Source organism: Ochotona princeps, chromosome 2 (assembly GCF_030435755.1).
Source record: "Ochotona princeps isolate mOchPri1 chromosome 2, mOchPri1.hap1, whole genome shotgun sequence".
In the NCBI taxonomy this organism is placed as follows: domain Eukaryota; kingdom Metazoa; phylum Chordata; class Mammalia; order Lagomorpha; family Ochotonidae; genus Ochotona; species Ochotona princeps.
Genome location: NC_080833.1, coordinates 6626609 through 6650485, shown reverse-complemented (window position 1 = coordinate 6650485; position 23877 = coordinate 6626609). Strand labels below are relative to the sequence as shown.

At 49.1% G+C, this 23877-nt stretch overlaps 1 protein-coding gene across 3 annotated transcripts in view; it reads left to right on the top strand.

The window, feature by feature from the left end:
* The window catches only part of MTOR (mechanistic target of rapamycin kinase), a 136825-nt gene that overhangs the window by 6890 nt on the left and 106058 nt on the right, over positions 1-23877 (top strand). For all 3 annotated transcript variants that reach the window (XM_058675171.1, XM_058675160.1, XM_058675165.1), the window contains exons 5-18: positions 504-704; positions 1419-1553; positions 8510-8785; positions 8869-8977; positions 12292-12478; positions 13416-13544; positions 15490-15734; positions 16668-16883; positions 17211-17416; positions 20302-20424; positions 21322-21411; positions 21534-21626; positions 22175-22309; positions 22506-22635. In XM_058675171.1, coding sequence (XP_058531154.1) covers positions 504-704; positions 1419-1553; positions 8510-8785; positions 8869-8977; positions 12292-12478; positions 13416-13544; positions 15490-15734; positions 16668-16883; positions 17211-17416; positions 20302-20424; positions 21322-21411; positions 21534-21626; positions 22175-22309; positions 22506-22635 — 2275 coding nt within the window. The remainder of the gene's footprint in view (positions 1-503; positions 705-1418; positions 1554-8509; positions 8786-8868; positions 8978-12291; positions 12479-13415; positions 13545-15489; positions 15735-16667; positions 16884-17210; positions 17417-20301; positions 20425-21321; positions 21412-21533; positions 21627-22174; positions 22310-22505; positions 22636-23877) is intronic.

Sequence of the window (23877 nt, the reverse complement as noted above, 5' to 3'; positions counted from 1 at the left end):
GACAGACTTACCAGGAGGGAGTGAGGAGGGAGTGGGGACCAGGCCAGAGAATCGCGTGAAGACCTGGCTCAGGTCTTGGCTTTGTCATGTCCGAATTCCCTGGAGTTTGGCACGACCGCTGACCCTCAGTTTCTTCCTAACAAATGAAAATAATAACAAAGTTAAACATTAAGCAAGTGTATTTATTCAGTCAACCTTTAGGAGTACATATTCCTCTGGGCTGTCGCAATAATGATGTAACAAGCAGGAAAGTGAGCCCTGATCCTGGGTTTCAGCACTGGAAAAAAAAAAAAAAAGAAAGTGAGCCCTTCCAGATCTTGTTTTCAATCATCCCAAGGTCTCTGTCTTTGTAAGTGGCCTGGCCATAACGAGCTGGGAGACGCGTGATCCATGTCCTGTCCTTGCTTTGCGCTGGCCGGAATTGCCTGGCTTCTCTTCCCAGCGGGTGTTGTCTTGAACAATCTGGTTCGAGTGGCAGTTCTCAGTCAGTCCTTTCCTCCCAGGTCCTGGTTCTCCGTGAGCTGGCCATCAGCGTCCCCACCTTCTTCTTCCAGCAAGTGCAGCCCTTCTTTGACAACATTTTCGTGGCTGTGTGGGACCCCAAACAGGCCATTCGTGAAGGTGCTGTGGCCGCCCTTCGCGCCTGTCTCATTCTCACCACTCAACGAGAGCCGAAGGAGATGCAGAAGCCGCAGTGGTACCGGGTGAGGAGCAGGCCAGGTGGGGGCGGCCCGGTGAGGGGCAGGCTCAGTGCGCCCAGCCTCAGGCATAGCGCCTCTCCCGCGGTGCAGAGCCTGTATCACATCTGTTGTGCTGTCAGACATCTGCAGTACCCTCAGTAGGAATCAGTGGTTACCCTACTGCATTCCATGAAAGCAGAAGTCCAGTGATAGACACAGAGTCCTTGGTGTGTCACTGAGCAAGAAAGCATGCCAGCTAAGCTATGACTCGGTGTTTTTAGTGCTAAGACATCTCTTCAGAGATATTTAAATGCAGAGTAATAGAAATGCCTCTTGCAGGCTCGTTCATCAGCTGTTGTAGCTGATTCAGAAAGGGCTCACAGCTGTGTGCCCACTGCTGCTGTGACAGGAACACCGATGAGCCTGGAGCTCCGGAAAGAGCCAGACACGTGGCCTGGGAGACCTGGCCTCTGGCTTGCTGGGGAGGGTGGAGTTGGATAAGTCACTCAGTTTCTTTGAGCCTGGTGGGGTTTTTTGTTTGGTACAAACTATGGGTGCTAAAGGCCCTGGCTTCGGTGGCATGGTGTCCAAGTCGAAGAGTTGAAGCTAAATGAAATAATAGCCTGGTAAGTCAGTATTGTCGGTGATGATACAAGGCACCGAGCACATAGGTTGACCCCTGAACTCCAGAGGTGCGTGGAGTGGACACTGGGTGAGCACAGCATCCTGTCTCCACAGCACACATTTGAAGAGGCAGAGAAAGGATTTGATGAGACCTTGGCCAAAGAGAAGGGGATGAATCGAGATGATCGGATCCACGGAGCCCTGCTGATCCTCAACGAGCTGGTCCGCATCAGCAGCATGGAGGGAGAGGTGAGATGTGGCGACTGAGCCAGCGGGACAAAAGCATGTCCTCGGGGAGCTGGCACCCCGGGAGGAGCCAGGCCAAGTCAGTAGACAGCAGCCCCTGTGAAGAAAGCGAAATAGCAAACAGGAGTGAGGGGAAGGTGCAGGAAGGCGCGTGGAGGGCTGCCTGCATGCTGTGGAGGAGCCCCTTGGAGCAGCCGTGGGGCTGTGTGCCAGGCAGTGGCTTTCAAGGAGGAGGGAACAGTTGGTCAAATTTGAAAAATGGATGGGGGGCCTGGCATTGTAGCCTAGTGGCTAAAGTTTTAGCCTTGCGTGTGCTGAGATCCCATGTGGGTGCTGGTTCACATCCCAGAGGCCGCGCTTCCCATCTAGCTCCCTCCTTGTGGCCTAGGAAAGCAGTCGAGGATGGCCCAAGGCCTTGGAACCCTGCACCCGTGAGGGAGACCCGAAAGAGGCTCTTGGCTCCTGGCTTTTGATTGGCTCAGAATCGGCCATTGCAGTCACTTGCGGAGTATGGAAGAGCTTCCTCTCTGTCTCTCCTCCTCTCTGTGTATCTGTCTTTGCAATAAAAATAAAATAAACCCCTCCCCCCCAAAAAAGAAAGAAGAATGAATGGAAGTTAAAGGAAGGAGTGTGGCCTTTGTTCCGGTTGCAGGGGTAGACAGTGGCCGCGGGTACGCAGGGCAGTGATTGATGCTGTGCCTTTTCTGGTAACCCTGGTTGTCGGGGAGCAAGGTATGGGGAGGTGGGAATGAAAGGGAGACCAGTTAGGAGGGGTATCAGCTTGGGAAGACAGGTGTGAAGGTACAAGGTGGGGAGTGGACAGAGGTTTTATTGGGGAGCTAGCTGGTGCAGGGCGAGGCTGGAGAGCAGTCAGGCTGCCTTCCCCTACTGACTGACTGGACAAGAGGGGGAAGACGAGCTGTGTAGAAGTCCATCCCGGAGGGCCAGCGTGGGCTCCTCAAGCCAGTGGCTGCTGTGAAAGGCCAGTGTCTCCCAGGAATAGGCCTGCCTGTTCTGTTCTGTCGTCAAGGGGTGTAGCCCATGAGAACTTGGCCTTGGCACAGGTCTGTTGGTATATTCCAGAGCAGCAGCCTGGCCCTTGGTGCTTTAGGCTGCTTGGACTTGAAGGTCTCGGGGAGCCGTGAAGGTGGTCTGGGTGAGCCACAGCTGTGGCAGCGCAGATACTGACAAGTAGCTGGATTTGGGATCAATTTGGGAAGCAGAGCTCCGTCTGTGATACTTTCTATGGGGAATGTTGGTGGAATTTCGTCGTCCCTGGACTTTCTAGTGTAGCACTCACAGGGGTCATATTGGACTGAATTCCAGTCCCAGCTGCCCTGTGCACTGTGGGGCTCAGGCCCGTGTGCCCTGTAGTGCGGTGTGTTCACTTCCTGTGAGATCCTTGTAAGCACCTCGGCCCCTGGGAGGGGTGAATGTAGGAGTGCGGAGCCCAGCACCAGATACTGGAGTTGTTTTTTTTGATTGATGATTGATATGTGTATATATATATATATATATATTCGCAAGACACTGTTATGTTTTACTATTGTATACATTGTGTAATGATCAAGTTTGAGTAATTTGCGTTTATCATTTCTTTGAGGTGAGAACGTTAGAAGTTCTCCACTAGCTAGTTGGAAATATAAGCTGCATTATTGCTAACTGTAGCCACCCTACTGTGCCATTGGTGCCAGAGCTGTTCCTCTTAATTGTAACATTGTACCCACTAATGGCTTCTCTGAGATCCACCTTGCTGGTAGAGTTCCCACCTGAGGTCATAAACATTGTGTCTGGCTTATTTCATCCAGCATAATGCCTTACGGATTCTCTAGGGTTTCAGATGACAGGATTGGGTTTATGGCTGAATAGTATTCCATTATATCCATGTAATGTATTTTTTTTTTCTTCTTAAAAGCATTTAAATGATCTTATTTGAAATGTCTGAGACATGTATGGAAAGAGATCTTCTATCCCCTAATTCATTCCCAGTATCCTCTCGGACTGGGCTAGGGATGCCAGGAACCAGGAACTCAGTCCAGCCACATCTACTGCCCCCTGCTGTGGCGTGCACTGGCAGTCAGCTGGATCCTAGTGGAATCGCCCGTACCCAAACTAGGCTGGCACTCAGACCTGGAAGGTGGGATGCGGGCATCCCAGGAGGCAACTTAAGCCCCGCATTGGGTGTCCCATATGCCACGTTTGCATTATCTGTTCATCTGTGGATGAATACTTGGAGGACCCCACATCTTGGCTACCATGAATAGTGCTGCAAAATCATACCCAGTGGTGGGATTGCTGCATTACAGAGCAGCTCTGCTTTTAATTCTCTTTTTAAGGATATTAAACAGTTTTGTGCCAATTGCTTTGGCAGCTTGAGTTAAATGCACATATTTCTCAGAAACAACAATTTAGAAAACTCAGATTTTTAACTTGCTCCATATGTATTTAGGAAATTAAATTAATTTTAAACCAGACATTTGAGGAAGAAATAAGAGCTCAACAATGTGTTCTTTCAGAAAAGAGAGATGGATCCAAGTGATTTTAACTCATTTTAGGAAACCAACATAATATTAACACCAAAATCAAATTCAGAGTAAAAAAAAAACTAAATATATAAGAAATCAAATCCAGAAAAACATTTTTAAACATATGAATCCTTTTTCTTCCCTTCTGTATCTCTTCTGAGATGATACTTGCATTTGTTTTTATAATGATCATTGTCATATATTTTATTTTCAAGATTTATTTGTTGAAAGGCAGATTTATAGAGAGAAGGGAGTAGCAGAGAAAAAAGTCTTCCATCCACTGGTTCACTCCCCAAATGGCTGCAGCAGCCAGTGCTGAGCCAATCTGAAGCCAGGAGCCGGGAGCTTCCTGCAGGTGCCCCATGTGGCTGCAGGGGCCCAAGAACTTGAGCCATTGTCCACTGCTTTCCCAGGCCGTAAGTAGGGAGCGGGATGGGAAGTGGAGCAGCGATAATCCTGGTGGACCCGCTTCCCGTCTAGCTCCCTGCTTGTGACCTGGGAAAGTAATAGAGGGTGGCTAACACTTTGGGACCCTGCACCCTTGTGGGAGACCTGGAGGAAGCTCCTGGCTCCTGGCTTTAGACTGGCTCAGCTCTATCTGTTATGGCCACTTGGGGAGTGAATCAGTGGATGGAAGATCTTTCTGTATCTGTGTCAGCTTGTGAATCTGACTTTCCAGTAAAAATAAATAAATCTTAAAAAAAAAAAGTAACTGCTGGATATAGAGTTCTTGGCTGGCTTATATTTCCCCCCTCTCTGGACCTTGAATATTTTTCCTATTCTGTCCTACCGTGTCAGGCTTAAGCCAAGAAGCCTGCTGTCAATCTTGTGGGAATGCCCTTGGGGCTTCTCTGTCAGTTTTTCCTTGTTTTTGACGGTGTAGCTGTGAGGTCACTTGGAGGGGAGTTCTTCCGGTCACGTCTGTTAGGAGCCTTTTTCAGCTTCATGGACTTTGTGAATGTCTCCATGTGTCTCCCAAGACCGGGGCGTGATCTGCGTTCATTCCATTAAGGACCTGTCTGTGCTTTTGCCCTCAACTCTTCACGAAGCACCTATAATGGGCATGTTTGTAGGTGTTTGTCCCATAAGCCTCTAAGGCTTTTTTTGTTCTTTTTAACGTTTGTTTTCCTTTCTGTTGTTGCGGACCGGGCTGGGTGTTTGTCCTGGCAGTTACGAAGCCCACACCCCACATCGGAGTACCCAGGTTCAGCTCCTGATTGCAGCTGCCCGCACATGCAGATCATGGCATGGGCTTGATGGTTGACGTAGCTGGATCAGAAATGAAGTAGCCAGGACTCAAACCAGCCCGTGTGGGCTATTGGCATTGCAGGCAGCCATTTAACAACACAGACCCCACCAGGTTGCTCAGGAATTATCTTCCTAATGTTGTTGAGTATTGTATTCTCATATGTCATTTAGTTTTCTTAAAATCATGATTTTGAATTCTTTGTCAGACAGTTCACTGGCTTCCCTTCTCTGGCTCTGTTGTTAGAGGGTTGCTGTGTTGGTTTGGGGACATCCTGTTACACTTCGTGCTTCCTGGCCCTAGGTTGGCTTTTGTGCATCCGTGCATCAGTCCTGTTGGCTGTTTTGACAGGTGGCTTTTCTAGTAGAGGGCTTCCTGTTGGTGACCAGTCCTAGGCTAATGGTTGTGTGCTGTCTTGGGTTTGTTCCTGCTGGTGCTGTGGACCATGCTTCTTCAGCTGTGATCCTCGCTGCTGCTGTCTGTGTGTTTGTGGGTCTCAGCGGCCTGGGTTTCGGGGTTACAGGGCTGCCTTACCAGTGGGGGTGCAGTTCCCTCAGGCTGGAATGTGCTGGGAGTGCTGTGCACACTAACCTGGTTACGGATGTGGGGTTCCTGCTGGTTTCTGCGGAGCCACCTTTGCTTACCCAAGAGGATGTGGCACAGCATGCCCAGGAACAGGGAAGCACTTGGCCCCAGCAGTGTGCCCAGAGGGGTGTCTGTCAGCGTTTGGGAGGCCCCCGGGAGCCAGCTGCTCTGGGAGCTCTGCTGGCGGCTCCCTGGATCAGCTGAGTTGGCCTGAACATCTGTCCCCCAGGACCCCGGGACTGAGTCTGAGAGCCAGCTGCTCAGCTGCTTCTTGAGATTACAGGTGGATGGACGGAGCTGCCTGGAGGCTCCCCAAGAGGCTTTGGTGGCTGAGTCACTCAGTAAAAGCCATGTGGTGGCTTCCAAGGCTATGGATGGTGCTACCTTTTTGGGCCCAGCCACTCAGGGCTGGTGGTCTGTTTGCTTCCCTTCCCTATCCACGTTTGAATGGTGCTTCTGCTGAAGCCCAGGTAGCTCTGATGTCTGTTTCCTCCTAGTGAAACAGAACAATATTGGTTAACATGGAAGGTTCTTGTCAGATTCAAATGAAGTGGTTCTTATTGACATGCTTTGTGAATTAATGAGGATCTATTTAAATATAAGGTATCATTTCTTGGTTTGTTCACTTGTTCATCAAACATTAATTGAGCCCCTAGTAGGTGCCTTTTAAGAACTAGAGTAATCTAACAGCCAATGAATGTATAAGTAAAAATAAATCGTGTGGTGATACATGCTGCAGAGATAAGTAGGGCCGGGGAGGGGAAGAGAGAACTGTAGCACAGGATAAGGACTGTATTTTAAACGTTCTGGGCCATGGAAACACAGCTGAGAAGGAGGTAAGAAAAAGCCGTTCAGACAGCTGGTTCAGTGGCTACAAAGGCCCTGGCACAGGTACAGCAAGAATGCCACTGTGCCTAAGTGAGTGGGCACAAGAGTTGGTGAGGGATGCAGTCAGAGAACTGCATGGGGTGGGGAGAGCACAGCACATGGGGCCGGGGCACACTGTGTGGTGGGAAGCTGTGGGTAGGTTTTGAGCGCTAGCATACATTTGACTCATGTTTCCAACAGCCTGACTTAGCTACGTATTGAGAATGGGTCGCTGAAGGGTTTATGGTTGAAACTGGGAACCCAGCTTGGAGGGAACTAGGCAGTCTTCACAAGGGATCTTAGCAGCTTACACTACAGTGGGGCAATCATGGAGTACACAGAGTGGCTGGGGTCTGAGTTCTGGGTTTGGGGTTCATTGAGAGTGGAGCTGGGTTGGAAAGATGGCAGTGTGTTTGCCTGACAGCCCATGGACATGATACATTGATCATGGTGGGAGGAGCTGGCCAGGAGTTTAGTTTGGAACATAAAACTGTTGGGCAGTTCTGAGGAAAGCTGTGGATGAGAGGGACAGATTTGGGGTCATCTGCATCTAGGGGTTACTTCAAGTCCCAAGGCCAGGTGAGGATCCCAAGGAAGTTCTTGTGGCTGGGGAGGAGCTGAGGTCTGTAGCCCACGGTCAGGAGCGGGAGAGGACCTGACGGGGACAGTAAGGGAGGGGAGGGTGCCTCGTGGAGTCGGTGTCCAAGAAGCCCGGGGAGGAAGGTGCTTGCGGAGCAGGAAGGTGAGTTGAATTCGACTCCCCAGTTGATGTAAGGATGGAAGCTTGGCCGTTGGATTCAGCAGCTTGTGAATCCTTTGTGATCCTGACAAGAGTTGTGGGTGAGACTTTCTGAAAAATGAAAACACATATGTTAGGAACAGACTGGAAATTTTGAAAGCTGTTTTATAGCCTCTTTCTTTTCTTTTTTTTAGAGCGAGATTTATTTACTTGAGATATGAGAGAGAGAGAGAAAGACAGAGAGAGATCTTCCATCTGCTGATTCAGTCCCCAGATGGCTGCAGTGCTCAGGGCTGGGCCAAGCCGAAGCCAGCAGCTTGCTGCAGGTCTTCCACGTGGGTTGCAGGGGCCCAAGTGTTTGGGCCATCTTCTACTGCTCTTTGCAGGCCTTTAACAGGGAACTAGATTGGAAGTAGAGCAGCCAGGTGGTGCCCATATGGGATGCTAACATTGCAAGCAGCAGCATTACCCACTATGTCACAATGCTGACCCCCTCCTAGCGTGATTACTGTGCATTGTTTGGAGAATGAGTTATTACTCAGCCCTCCAGAAAGGGAATAGGTGTGAGTACTCAGTCTACTGGCTGATCCCTGCCGCCTCTGCAGGCCTAGAATTCTGAGATGGTTACTTGCCTGTGCACCTGCCTAGGATTCTAGAAAGAGACCAGTATTCTGACTGGGTTGCTGGCCTGGGGCTGCCCTCCATGTTTGCAGGAGACTTCCCTGATGTGTTTGCAAGGTGGCCTGCCCAGGCCATACAAGGAGGTGAGAACCGTGGGCAGCCAGGCTCTACTCCCTCCCCAGTGATCAGTAGAGGGTGCTCTTCCTCCTAGATCAGGGTGAAGGTAGGTCCCCTGCTCTGGAGAAATTACAATGCTCCCCTTGGAAAGCGTTCTTTGTTTCTGGGCCAGGCAGACGCATGGTTCTGCGGACTGCACGGTGCTCGCAGTGAAGACCATTTGTAAGTGAGGGTGATCTGTCTTCTCTCCTGTGTGTAGCGTCTGAGAGAAGAGATGGAAGAGATCACACAGCAGCAGCTGGTCCATGACAAATACTGCAAAGATCTCATGGGCTTTGGAACAAAACCTCGTCATATCACGCCCTTCACCAGCTTCCAGGCCGTACAACCCCAGCAGTCGAATGCCTTGGTGGGGCTGCTGGGGTACAGCTCTCACCAAGGCCTCATGGGATTTGGGGCTTCCCCCAGCCCAGCCAAGTCCACCCTGGTGGAAAGCCGGTGTTGCCGAGACTTAATGGAGGAAAAATTCGATCAGGTAAGTAGGGGGTTTCCTCTCCCCCATTTTCCCAGCTCTGTGCTTCCCTTTCTTCTGCCAACCCTTTCTCCTTCCCCTCTCAGGTATGCCAGTGGGTGCTGAAGTGCAGGAACAGCAAGAACTCGCTGATCCAAACGACAATCCTCAGTTTGCTGCCCCGCCTGGCTGCATTCCGACCTTCCGCCTTCACAGGTGAGCAAGTTGGTGGAAGGCAGCAGGCAGGGAAGAGGTGATGCTGGGAAGCTGGATCTGCTGCTCATTTGAAGCCACACCAGATTAGGGGCTTGTCTCTGATTTCTTGGGCTTCTGTCCAGTTTCAGTGGTGTCTGGGCATGGGAACAATCCATTTGTAGAACATTCTGGACCCAGCAAGTTGCTATGTATGGAAGCCAGCAAATTCGTGAATGAACTAAAAAGAGATAGGTGGTTTCAGTGTTGATCCTGTGGCAGGCAGCCTTTGGGTAAGGATTCGGTCACCATCCTGCCTGTGCCCTTGAAGTGGCCATCCCACCTTGGTACATGTAGGCAGAAGGGAATGACTGCTGCCCAGGCCCTGTCTACAGTGGGCAGTGTGAGTCACTGCCCAGCTCAGGTACTGGTATCTTCCATGAAGCCCTTCTTGCATTGTTCCACATGAAAATGGAGATGTTTCCTCCTTGCTTGTTGATCTCAGCCGTAGAAAGGCTTTGGCATCAGACCTGGGTGAATGCTCTCTTGATCCTTAACTGTGACAGCTGGGCAGCTGACCTTCCTGATCCTCCACTTCTGACTTACAAAATTAAATGAAGGGCATTAATGCCCAAGCACCAATTATTTTAGTACTACTGTTACTTCAAGCTACTTAAAATCCCTTTTGAAGTAGGTATAGGTAATAGTCATAGAAATGCCCCAGTTGCCTGTTTATCCTAACGTGCTGCTCTTAACCTCCTACCTGGAGAGCACGAGACACCGTCTTGAACATCCTTCCCTGTGCACACATGGCCTGAGCTCCTTACACGTTCAGGATCCAGCGAGATCCAAGAGCATGCATGGGATGCCATGCCAACCCTCAGAGCTTCCGTTCATAGCACACATTCTTTCCGCACCACCCAGCCGGATGAGGTTAGCTAGTAAGGTGTTAGGTATGCTGTGAGCGGTACATGGTGGTAAGGATGAGACAGTCACGTGAAACTCCTGAACCAGAAGGAAGTGATACAACAGAAGTCATTCGTGGTTTTTCCCTGTTCCGGCTGGCACTCAGCTGGTACTCTCTTGCTTAAAGCTTAGTAGAGCTTTAAGTGATCTTGGATTGAAAGTCTGTGGTTCAGAAGAAATGAATGAGCAGGCCAGGTTGTAGAAGCAGCTGTCTTGGGATGTTCAAAAGGCTGCCCTGCAGCAGGCTGTAGAGACTCAGGCTGCTAGGGTTATTGGTTTGATGTGGATTTGCTGTTTTATTCAACAGTTTACTGAAATATGTTGGTACAAGTCCGTGTGCACACCTCTCCTAAGCATGTGCCTCATTGCTTAAGTTACACTTGTTTAAAACTTATTTGGAAGTCACTGTGAACTTCCCATTAATGTAAGCTTGGGGAACCGGAAGCACTCACCTGAGGTGGGGCTGGAATCTACAGTGCAAAATTTCTAATATCTTGGGGTGTTGAATCTTAAGAGTGAGGCTAGTGTCCTGCTGAAGTGCTGTCCCCCTAGGGGAGGCCTAGCTGTCCTTGTTGAGTCACTCTACTTTTAGGACTGTATCATTTTGCTCTGCCTGTTTTCAGTCCCCAGTATGCCTGCTAAGTTGACCAAATAAACTGCCGTAGAAGACCTTTCTCATTAAAGTAATACTGTCATGTGTGTGTGTCTGTTGAGAGTGTAGTGGACTGTCTAAATGTGGTTCTGGTAGCCCTCAACACCCCAACTTTGTCTTGCATATGTGATCTTAGGTGTGCTTATGGCACACAGACTTGGGGTATGCCCTGAGAAGAAGGGAAATAAAAGGAAGGCAGGAATCTCAGCTTTCAGAGAAGTAGCGCTCTTTTTTTTTTTTTAAGATTTATTTATTTTTATTTGAAAGTCAAATATGCAGATAGGAGGAGAGACAGAGAGGAACACCTTCTGTCCATTGATTCACTCCCCAGGCAGCCGCAATGGCTGGAGCTGAGCTGATCCGAAGCCAGGAACTAGGAGCTTCTCCAGGTCTCCCACACGGGTGCAGGGTCCCAGTGCTTTGCGCCGTCCTCAACTGCTTTCCAGGCCACAGGCAGGGAGCTGGATGGGAAGCTGGGCCTCCGGGATTAGAACAGGTGCCCATATGGGATATCAGCACGTGCATGGTGAAGACTTTAGCCACTAGGCCACCATGCTGGGCCCAGCAACACTCTATCTTAAGTTGCTCAAGAATTGCTACTCCATGCTCATGGGCTTCTGTCACCATAAATGAACATACAAATGTGGGCCTAATTACTAGATCTTGTTCTATCACATGTCAGCTATAAGGGACAGTCCTGTGACTCAGCGGGTTTGGGTGCCACTTGGGATACCTGCTCTGTTGAAGGGTCTAGGATTGAGTCTCACCCCTCCTTCCAATCAAGCTTCCTGCTAAGGCACACCCTTGGAGAGAGCAGATGATGCCTTAAGTGCTTGCATCCCTACCACCTGTGCAGAGACCCACATGGAGTTCCTGGCTCCTGGCTTTGGCCTGCCCAGCCCTGGCTGTGGTGGGCATTTGAGGGCTGAATCAACAGATGGACAATCGATTTCTTTCTCTTTATTGCTCTTCCTTTGAGATAAATGAAAATGTATAGATCTAACACTAACAAATATTGCTAAGCAATCAGAGTGCCTCTAGGCCCAGGCTGGATAGAAAAGCCTGTTTCTTTCTTTTTTTAAGATTTGTTTATATTATTGCAAAGTCAGATATACAGAGAAGAAAAGAGACAGAGAGGAAGATCTTCCATCCGATGATTCACTCCCCAAGTGACTGCAATGGCCGGTGCTGCACCGATCCGAAGCCAGAAGCTCTTCTGGGTCTCCCATGCAGGTGCAGGGTCCCAAGGCTTTGGGCCGTCCTTGACTGCCTCCACAAGCAGGGAGCTGGATGGGAAGTGGAGCTGCCGGGATTAGAACCGGTGCATTCAAGGCGAGGACTTTAGCCACTGGCCACCGCTCTGGGCCCGAAAAGCCTGTTTCTTATAAATCATACTGAATTGTACATTAAGTTTCATTGTAATATGAAATACTGTAGATTATCTTTGTTTTTAAATAAGATATAGCATATATTTTGGAAGGACAATTTTGTAATATAATTTTGAAGGTTGATCTAGGGTTTTTGAATTAAGGAGGATACAGTATTTGTAAAAAAGTTATCTGAGAATTGATGACCAAGATGTCAGGTAACAGTTCCTCTCGATTTGTGATGTTGTTCCAGGAGGCTTTCTTCACTTCAGTGCTTTATAGGAACTTGAACCTTCAGTGTGTAGACCAGCTCTTGATGTTGAGGCATCCACTTTGTCTTTTTTTGCGCTCAGATACCCAGTACCTCCAGGACACCATGAACCATGTCCTAAGCTGTGTCAAGAAGGAGAAGGAACGGACCGCAGCCTTCCAAGCCCTGGGGCTGCTTTCTGTGGCTGTGAGGTCGGAGTTCAAGGTCTACTTGCCTCGCGTGCTGGACATCATCCGGGCGGCCCTGCCCCCCAAGGACTTTGCCCATAAGTGAGTACCTCTATTAGGGTTTCACCTTCCACGCTCTGTGATTAGAGAGGAAGGATGCCACCTGCCACTGGCACGCGGGTCAGGCCTTTCCATGCTCCACTGAGCTCTGGGGTTGAGAAAATAGAAAGCAGAACAACCTTCCCTCAGGTAAGCCCTGCCCTTTTCCCGATGAGATGACGTTCCTGTAAGTACTTCCTGAGGTTGAATGCCCTGAGACTATGTCAGGGGCTGCCACTGTTCTCAGGTACCCTGTTTATGGGGAATTCCATGTTGCTCTCTTTTCTTTGGATTTCAGAGGTCTTATTTTGATAGAAGACCTAAAGAAAGGAATTCTTGACTGGCGCTGAAAGGAGCCCGAAAGCCATCTTTTTCCTTAGCAGTAAAGCTGGAGGAGATGCCCCAGCTCTTTCAACTTCCCCATCACTGACATGCAAGAGCTCCATGTCATGCCACTTGCAGAGTCCAGGGGCACAGCATTAGTTTTTTCTTCTCACAGTTGTGTCTTCATGATTCCCTGTTTCATTAGAAGATTGCTCTGCTGAGTTAGTAAACCCTACCTGTTCTTAAGCGTGGACATCTCCTGTGGTCCCTCTGCTGCCTGAGGCTCGCAGCTCAGCTGCCTTCCGCACGAGATTGCTTGGTCAGCACCACACTAAACCCGTAAGGTGCCGTGTGTGAATTCAGGAAAGGGACCCTTCACTTCAGGTACTTCACTCTAACCAGCTGGATTGCTGACATCAGTGACGAATCATAGTGACTATGAAATGACGAGGGGCCCCTCCCCACGCGGATCATACAGTAGATACGTGTATATTCATCCCTGATGGCTCTGCCTCAGTGACCTGTTCTCTGCCCCAAGGTGACTTTGGTGCTCTCCCTGGTCCTTGTGCATCGCCTTATTACGATGTCTGAAGCAGTTGCTCTGTGTTTTCTGTAGGAGGCAGAAGGCAATGCAGGTGGATGCCACCGTGTTCACGTGTATCAGCATGCTGGCGCGTGCCATGGGGCCAGGCATCCAGCAGGACATCAAGGAGCTGCTGGAGCCCATGCTGGCTGTGGGACTGAGGTGGGTGTCAGGAGCAGGGGCGGTCCCTGTCCGAGTTAATGGGAGGCTTGACCAGCAGTATTGGCACTTGATTAAAAGGACAAGATATGATTGTTAAATTGCATAGACAGTATAGGATAATTCTTATAATACACATGAGCTTTTTTTTTTAAGATTTATGTATTTACTTTGAAAGAGTTAAAGAGACGGAGAGAGACAGAGAGGAAGATCTTTCATTCATTGGTTCACTCCCTGGATGGCTGCATCCGCACAGCTGAGCCAGGACAATGCCAGGAGCTTTACCTAGGCCTCTTTTGTGGGTGGCAGGGACCACACACTTGGGCCATCTTCTGCTACTTTTTCTAGGAGCATTTGCAGGGAGCTAGGTCAGAAGTGGAGCAACTGTGACTCCAATTGGCACCCCTCGGCAAAACTGGCACTGCAGGCAATGGCTTTACCCATTATAGCACAATGCCAGTCCCACAAGTAACTTTTGTGTGTGTGTGTATATATATGTATATATTTATTGTTTTTGTTGTTGGGGGGGTAGGCAGATTTACAAAGAGTAGGAAAAATACCTTCCACCTTCTGGTTCACTCCCCAAGTGGCCACAGCAGGTGGAGTTGAGCTGATATGAAGGCAGGAGTCCCTCCAGGTCCCCCACGGAGATGCAGAGTCCCAAGGACTTGGGCCATCCTCCACTGCACTCCCAGGCCATAGGCAGAGAGCTGGAAGGAAAGTGGAGCAGCCGGGCCATGAACTGCTGCTCATGTGAAATGCCAGCACTTGCTGACAGAGGATTAGCCAACTGAGTCATACCAGCCCCTCCCCACCCACCCACCCTTAGTTACTTTTGAATCCTGGTTGCGTTGCTAGCTGTGTGATCTCTAACTTTTTAAATAAAAGATTTATTTATTTGAAAAAGCAACAGAATGTGGTGGGGGTAGAGCTTATCTAGCCACTAGTTTATTCCCCAAATGGCTGCAGCGGTCAGGGGTGGACCCATTTGAAGCCAAGAACTTCATCTGGGCCTCCCATATGGGTGGCACCTACAGCCATTTTCGCTACCTTCCTAGGCACATAAGTAGGAAACTGGATCAGGAACATAGCAATGAATTCTCAAACCAGCATTCTGATATGGGATGCCAGCATTGCACATTGAAACTTAATCACCAGGTCTAGCGCGGTGGCCTAGTGGCTAAAGTCCTCCCCTTGAACAAGCCAGGATCCCATATGGGCGCCGATTCTAATCCTGGCAGCTCCACTTCCCATCCACCTCTCTGCTTGTGGCCTGGGAAAGCAATCGAGGATGGCCCAATGCCTTGGGACCCTGCTCCTGTGTGGGAGACCTGGAGGAAGTTGCTGGCTCCTGGCTTTGGATCAGCACAGCACCAGCCGTTACGGTCACTTGGGGAGTGAATTGTCGGACAGAAGGTGTTCCTCTGTCTCTCCTCCTCTCTGGATATCTGACTTTGCAATAAAAATAAATAAATATTTAAAAGTAAATAAATGAAAATAATTTAAAAATCAATAGAAACTTAGCCACCACAGTGTTGGCCCCACAAGACATGATCTTGACTAAACCCAGTGCTTGGTATATAGCAAGTACTCGATAGATTTTTGTAGGTATTGTTGATGTTATTATTCCTGAGGAAGTTGCTTAGCCACTCTAAACCTTAGTTGCAGTCATCTGTAAAATAGGAAGATGTTCTTCCCAGAGTGTTGAGATGTGGTCTTCTGTAGAGGTTGAATTATATTAAACAAGTTCTGTGGTAAAAACCAGAAGCTCCTGGATTGTTCTGGAATTTTAGACCAGGCCAAGAGAGTTCAGTGTTTATTGGTATCCTTGACGCCCCAGCAGTGATGAGCCTAGTCTCCTTGGTGAGCAAGAAGGGCTGTTTGTTCCCGAGAACAGATTAACGGCCGCGTGGCCTGGCCTGAGCGTGACTGGTCTCCCTCCCCGCAGCCCCGCACTCACTGCTGTACTCTACGACCTGAGCCGTCAGATTCCGCAGCTGAAGAAGGACATCCAAGATGGGCTGTTGAAGATGCTGTCCTTGGTCCTTATGCATAAACCTCTCCGGCACCCGGGCATGCCCAAGGGCCTGGCCCATCAGCTGGCATCCCCTGGGCTCAACACCCTGCCTGAGGCCAGTGACGTGGGCAGCATCACACTTGCTCTCCGGACCCTTGGCAGCTTTGAATTTGAAGGTAAGGACTTAGCCTTTCTCCTGTCAAGATAGCGAGTGATGCTGCCACCTTGATGAAAGGATGCACCTGCCTAGAGTTCCTGGGTCTTCCCATGTGCTGCAGACAGGCTCCTGGTCACTGACTCCTTCTCAGCTCTGTGCATGTACTGCTCGTCCCTTGTCCCGTACCTGTCAGCAGCTCTTGGTTAGGGAAGGTACGCGCTAACCCGAGACAGTCTCGGTTCAGAGATGGAGAAATCGGAGTTGCCTGCTGCTCATCTCACACCTGCTGTGGCTGAGGTGACCTTTGAGGCTTCAGAACACGCAAGCAGAGCCTTGGTGTTTCCGTGCCAGAGTGCTGTGCTGTGGGCTTCGGTCTGGAGTTCCAGGGTGCAAATAAAGCCACATTAATACCTCAGTGAGGGATGTCAGGACAAAAAGTGAATGCTTCTGAATTTTGGAGTTATGTGGCTAATACTGGCTAAGCCTGCAGGGGAGCTAACAAGGACAAGAAGGCCCAGTGTGCAGTCAGAGGCTTAGCCCGCCATGCCTTCCCTTTAACATTTTTCCACTTGGAGTGATTAATAGGAACCATAATTCTTTTCTAATGAATGGCAAGTAGCTTGTTTAAACCAAGCTTACATCAAACACTGTGATATTTCAACCCGACAACTAAAATGAGCAAGGTTAATTTGATTAGGAATTGTTTTCCCCTCTGGGAATATAATGGGTTGGGTCCCAGTAAAAGGCAGTCGTTCCTTCCGTGAAGGGAGTCTAGAGAAGCTCAGAGTCAGGGCTACCTTTTTGCCACTCCCTCCTCCTTTCTGCCCCCTTCTGCCTCTGCCTGTTAGAAGCCACAGATGGAAAGTGCAGCTAGCACGCTGCCGCTGCAAGTTGTAGACCCACCTGTCTAGAGCAGTAACCTTCATTCTGTTTCCTCTGCCTTTGTGCTCAGGCCACTCTCTGACGCAGTTCGTACGCCACTGCGCGGATCACTTCCTGAACAGTGAGCACAAGGAGATCCGCATGGAAGCTGCCCGCACCTGCTCCCGGCTGCTCACACCCTCCATCCACCTCATCAGCGGCCACGCACACGTGGTCAGCCAGACTGCGGTGCAGGTGGTGGCGGACGTGCTCAGCAAACTGCTCGTGGTCGGGATAACAGATCCTGGTAAAGCGTGTGGGACAGAGGCAGCCTGGGGTGTTCGGGAGCTCGGGCAACCGGAAGTAGCTAGTTTGGCTACATGGCCTCTAAGATCCCGGCCTCTACTGGTGCTGGGTTGGTTCTGTCAAGGCTTGGCTACTGCAGCCCATCAGCACCAGACAATCTGTTGTTAAATCTTTTATTCCTACAAGCAGAGAAAAGAATGACAGTGAGATGGAGAAAGGTATCTGGTACCTTCCAAGCAGGGTGATGGCAGTGGAGGGGTACAGTGGGAAAGGGCTGACACAGTGAAAGATCAGGAAGATGTTTTCGAAGGCTCCATTGCTTTCACAGACCCCGACATCCGCTACTGTGTCCTGGCATCCCTGGACGAGCGCTTTGATGCACACCTGGCCCAGGCTGAGAATCTGCAGGCCCTGTTTGTAGCCCTGAATGACCAGGTGTTCGAGATCCGGGAACTGGCCATCTGCACTGTGGGCCGACTCAGCAGCATGAACCCAGCGTTCGTGATGCCTTTCCTGCGCAAGATGCTGATCCAGGTACGGGGGTGACAGTCAAGCCTGCAGGCAGTGGGAAAGGAGTCTTCTTGTGAGAACTGCTGGAAGAAGGAGAGTTAAGGACAAGGAGTGGGGGAGAAAGACTGAACTGCAAGGTGAAAGCCACATTTGGCTTCAAGCGCCCAGGTGTTTTCCAGGCTTTCTAATGGCAGTATAGAGTTCATCCCCTTCTAAGCCTCTTGTCCGTGTCATTCCTGGGTGCTTCCCTATCCCACATCAGCCTCTCCCTCAGCTGTGTCTCATTCTTGGCAACTCACCAGCAGTTCTGATTTTTGGCTTTCTTCACATACTTCCATGGCCTGGTTCCTGTGGTTGGTCCAAGTCCTCGTGGCATCTTCTAGCCTTCCATGTGGCTGCTAGGCCACTGTTGTGAACACAAGCAGGAAGTGTGAGCGTGGTTGCAGCCCCCTTCCCCCTGCCTCGCCCCGGTATGTGGTGCCTTGCTTCATTCGTAAGTGCTGCGAGATGCCAGGCTTAGCTGAAAGCCATTTCAGGTTGGTGCTGCTGCTAGGTCTAGTCGGATTTTCAGTTTCTCCCGAAAGCTGGCTTCTCAGGTTTCTTCTTCACCTACACCCCCAATAAGCTCTCTCGGCTGTAAGTTCCTGCCAAGCTCTCCTGCTTTATACGGCTCACCCTGTCATCTTCTGTCCCTCATCTCTGCCCCTCCCTGCCTCACCACTACTTCCTCACCCTCGCCATGATTTCTTCTGAAATACACACTTCTCATGCTTTGTGAGGAACTTGAATTTAGGAACCCGTTACTGTATATAACTCACCCTAGAGAAAAGCCAATGCTTGTGTTGTAGAGTGCTTCCTGTTTTTCTCTGTTTGCTGGTTTCTGTGTGTAGATTTACGTTGTTAATCCAGTAAGAGTTAATGTTTGTGTAAGGTCACAGTGGCGTCTTGCTTCATGTTTCTGCAGGATGATGTCCAGTTGTTCCAGCGGCATTTGCTGAAGATACAAAACTTTTTTTCCTGGCTTATTTTCAGTTCTCTTGTCAAAGATTAGTTGGCTGCACATGTGTGGGCTCCCTTCCGGGGTTTCTATTCTGCTCCACTTATCTCTGTTTCTGTACCAGTACGACTCCCCTGTAGCATGTCTTGAGGTCTGGAATTGTGATTCCTCCTGCTTTATTTTTATTCTTCAGGATAGCTTTGGCTATTCATGGGTTCTTGTGTTTCCAGATTAATTTTTGCACCATCTTTTCTATTTCTGAAAAGAATGTTGTTAATTCTGCTTGGCATCGTGTTGAATATTCTGGCAACATGGACACCTTGATGATGCTGACTCCCCTGATCCAGGAGCATGTAAATTTCTTCATCTTTTAATGTCTTCTATTTCTTTTTAAAATGTTTTTGTAATTTTCATCATAGAGGTTCAAATTAGAAGATTATGCTTGTGTTAGCACTCCTGGTTTTAGCCTAATGAGTTATGTCTGAAATACTGGTCTGCCTAAGGAGCACCTATCATTTAAAGTCTTTCTGAAGTACGTAAGGCTTTGGGAAGGTAAAGAAATCCTTATGGAACATGCCAGCTCAAAGTGTGTTACGTGTGATACAGAAACATCTCCTAGTGAGAAACATTAGTGTATTCATCCCACCAGCAGGTGTTTCATGTGGGCATCAGCTGCTGCTGGGTACTGAGGGGCAGCAGTGAGTAAACAGATGTGTTCTTAAAGCTCATGTGAAGCTGCCAGGCATTTCTGAGCTCACGGAAGGCGGAATTGATTCAGCACTGAATCGTCCTTGAAACGTCAATGTTCTAAATACTGTTTTGGTTTGTTTTTTTTTCACACTTGGGCGTGGATCTCTGAAGACTGACTTGTACAGTTCCCTGCTTGGATGAAGGTTTGGCCTTTCCTTGAGGCCTTGGTTAGTGTTCACTGGGGGCTGAGAGGCTCTGGCTCTGGAGTGAACTTGGAGTCTTTGGCTTGACCTTGGTCCACCCTGAGTCGTGGCCTGGTCTTGACGGTCGTTTCTCCTTCTTTGATGACTCTCTGCTCTGGCTGGGAAAAACGCTGGCAGCAGGATCGAGAAAATCAGAGAAATCCAAGACCAAGTATAAAGCCAACGCTCCTCTACTTACAATGGGGTTGCTCCCGTTAAACTCTTACGAAATCGTGTCAACCCAGCATGTGTCTGTCATTACATTGAAGACTTCTCTGCTACCACCTGGGTTTTGTGACGTTCACTGTCCTCAACTGCTCTAAGATTTCCTTCTGGCACGTTTAGCTATCCAGGAGTCTGTATGAAGAGGTCTGTGTGTCCCCTGAACACAGTAGGTTGATCTGCTGGTGTTTTAAGGATGTCGGTAAGAACAGGACATCGTCTCTGTTATGTAAGATCAGAGGATCCAATTGCTGTGACCCCTGCCTCCATGGCTTTATTGAGGTAGATCCCAAACAGCTGTAGAGTATCAGCATTTCTCAAAATCCCAGCTTTTCTCACTGATCATCGATTCCTTTATCATCATTGATTGACCCTCTTATTGATTTGCTGTCTGGGCAAAGATTTTTCTCCCAATGAGTCCTCCCTTCATTACTCATTTCTACAAAAACCTACTCACAGCTCTGCTCGTTGGTTCTTTAAATTTTCTATGACAGTGCTGCACTGTGAAAAGTTGTGCTTTGGAAGGACTGTGAGTGCTGTGTTGGAGGCCGAGGGATCCTCTCCGATTATAGCTTTATTCCTGGCTGTTCCATCATCCGCAGAGGTGTCACTTGCTTATTCATTAGCTAACAGCTATTTTACCCATCATGGAAGTTTGCTTCTGTCTCTTAATTATGTCTCCCGGCCACATTTTTCTATTCGGCACATAGTTCCTGTTTAGCCTGTTCCCTGCCATAATGAGCCTTTCTTCTCTATAGATTTTGACAGAGCTGGAGCACAGCGGCATTGGAAGAATCAAAGAGCAGAGTGCCCGCATGCTGGGGCACCTGGTCTCCAATGCCCCCCGCCTCATCCGCCCCTACATGGAGCCTATTTTAAAGGTACCGCATAACAGACTGAGAGACCAGCACTTACTTCCTGGATTGGTTGTTTGAGAGGCAGGAGTATTTCAGTGGGCACTAAACAGAGGGATTGTTCCTTTGATCCCACGCTGGGGTAAAGGCCGTATCCAGCACATTCACTTAGGAAATACCAGGGCTCAACACTTGCAGGAAAGTGCTGTCCTTAAAAGAGATAAGATATGCTGCTTCAGGTATGTCCTCAGATGTGCTAGGGAAAGAGAAGCAGACGAGTTAACAGCAGCAAATTGCCACCCCAAAACTAAGAGAAATGACATGCAAAATCTGAAATAGGGACCAGCATTGGGTGTGGCAGTTAGGATGCCACTTGGGACACCTGCAGCTCATACCGAGGGCTGTTCAGCGTCCTGGAAATGCTTACCCTGGTCGCATCGGGAACGGCGTAAGTGGCTGTGTCCCCGTCGCCAACATGGGAAATCCAGATGGAGTTCTTGGTTCCGACTCTGGCCGGACCTAGCCCTGGCTGTGGTGGGCATTTGGGAAGTGGACCAGCAGTTGGGTGTCTCTCTCTGTTTTGCAAATAAATAAAAGTTAATTTTCAGAAATCTGAAACACTCTTCAAATCTGTTTACGGAAGAGTTATGTAAAGTCTTTGGTAACATGTGCACCTGGACAGATGATCACGGGATACAGGTCAGAGGTGATGTGGGAAACTTGTGCTCCGCAGCTCTCACATGTCTCACTTGTACTTACTGTAGGTAAGAGAATGAGGATGCGCATTCCGGAGAAGCCCTCGATGCATAAATTCTAGCAGTGTTTTAATTATCATGGAGATGGTCCCTTGGGTAAATTTGTTTAGATAAAATATTTGTAGTAGATCCTAATCTGCACGTGTTTTTTTGTACCTTCTTTCCATAGGCTCTAATTTTGAAATTGAAAGACCCGGATCCTGATCCAAACCCAGGTGTGATCAATAATGTCTTGGCTACAATAGGAGAATTGGCGCAAGTAAGAGGACAAATACTTTTCTCATAGGATGAAAATAAATTGTGTAAGCTCTGAATATGTCAGGCAGTTCTTAAGGTCCAAATCTCTTAATGCTAAATGCCAGCATCCTCTTCCTCTTGCAGGTTAGTGGCCTGGAAATGAGGAAGTGGGTCGATGAGCTTTTCATCATCATCATGGACATGCTGCAGGACTCCTCTCTGCTGGCCAAGAGGCAGGTGAGGGCCGCACTGGCTGAGCGCAGCTCTTGTTTCTCCTGAGTCACCTGAGAATCCTCTGCCGGTGCCCAGAAGCAGTAACACATGGAACCAAAACTGGCTGTCACCTGACCTAGAGATGTTTGACCTGTGTCTTCTTCCTCTGTGCAAAGGAGAGGCAGATAGAGCCTCCTCCCAGCTCCAAGAGGGAAAAGAAAGCCTTGGCCACTGCCTGGGGGGACGACAGAGCTCCAGCTCACTCTCAGCTGGCCCTGGTTCCACTTCTGTCGTGGAGGGTTGCTAGGCTAAGGTTAGGAAGAGTCGTAATTACCTTGGGAATCCCATTGATCTTCAGGATACAGAGGAAAAGAACTGTGTGTTTCCTCGGAGCAAGGTGGGAGGATTCCTTATCTTCATCCTGTAATTATTGTACACTTGGTTAGTATCTTTGTTGGGTACTTCTCAAGATAACCTCTGACACTTTGTTGGGACCATTATACGGAAATTATAGCTGTACTTGCTTTTGTGTTATCCTGGCTTGAGGAACCGGTGATCTTTTGCCCTTCCAGGTGGCGCTGTGGACCCTGGGCCAGTTGGTAGCCAGCACGGGCTATGTGGTAGAGCCCTATAGGAAGTACCCCACTTTGCTTGAGGTGCTGCTGAATTTTCTGAAGACTGAGCAGAACCAGGGGACACGGAGAGAGGTAGGGAATGGGGTCAATTTGGGAGAACAGAGGACGAGAAGCTGGTGGCATGTAGCCATCATGCTCTGTCTCAGTTTGGTTCGTGTAGCTGTTGAGTTGTGTGTGAACTGGGGATTGTAGAACAGAAAAATCTCCATGCAAGCTGCTGCAGCCAGATGTTGTGGTAAGTTCCTTGTGTCCTCCCGTTCCTGCCTAGGCCATCCGTGTGCTGGGCCTTCTAGGGGCTCTGGACCCCTACAAGCACAAAGTGAACATCGGCATGATTGACCAGTCCCGGGATGCGTCTGCCGTCAGCTTGTCCGAATCCAAGTCCAGTCAGGATTCCTGTAAGTGGAAGGCAATCAGCAAAGACCTGCCAGCTCCCCAGCTCACAGAGCCCTCGGTGCTGTGTTCCCACAGGGTGTCAGGCTGCCAGCTCCCCAGCTCACAGAGCCGTCAGTGCTGTGTTCACACAGGGTGTCAGGCTGGATGACTGTACACTTAGAGGATATCAGCTTGTTTTGCAACTTTTGAATTAAGAATAGTTTCTGTTGAAGTCCCAGGGGAATGCTGCTACTAGTGTGGCTGGAATTCATAAGTCTGACCGTATTTCTTGTCAAGGAGTAACAGGCTAAGTCTGCTCTCCCAATGGCAGAAGGAGACAGGAGTTGTCACCTGTCACCTCTGCCCATCACTCCTTTGTTAGTGCTTTGATGCCATGTATTTCTGAGGCATCCAGGAAAGATAGGATAAAATTTATTCTTCCTGTTGTAATTTATAAGAGAAAAAAAAAATCTAAGGCAAAACTCAGGGCTCTGGGGAAGCAGGTAGCAGTCAGAAGTCTGGGGCTCTTTTCCCGGCAGGTGCTCTCACACTGAGCCCCTTGCCTTCTGACAGGTAGCCCAAGTGTGGGATAGAGGATGGGAATGCAAGAGGCATTTTCTAGACTTAGCTCATTGCTCGTACAGGCAGGCCTGCTGTTGAAACCTAAAGTTAACTGTGGCTCTCCCAGCTATTCCAACAATACACTATTTTCCCCAAAACTAAATAATTTGTTTCTAAACTCTCTGCATGGGATGATACGGATTGGAGCTGCTTCTGCGTGTTTCAGAAGTGTGGCTGTCAGGCTCAGGGCTCTCAAGGGCAAGGCGCAGCTCCAGAGCTTCTCGTGTCCTTGGTGGTGCTAGTCACCATCCACACTGCATCACTGCTTGTTAGCCACCAGCCCCACCTCCTGCGCAGGAGGTCCTTGTTGTTCATGCCAGGTCACGTGGGCTTGTTCTTTGCCTGAATACCCTAAGGCACGAAGCACCTGCTGGGCGAGTTTGCTTACTTTAATTCCCTTTACTTTCATTTGAGGGAGTAATTCTTTTTATTGATGGTTTCAGCTGGAATGGTAAGAAGCTAAGTTAAACAGAGCAATTTAAAGGAAATTCATCATGTGCTGGTTTAGATGTTGGTGATGAAGGTAATGGAAAGGCCAACAACTGTTTAGTCTTGGATGGTGAAAGTCTGTTCGTTGGCTCCTAACAGACTGCATTCCCAGTGTGTTAGAACAGGGGGAGAGGTGTGAATGCTAATGTCCTTCA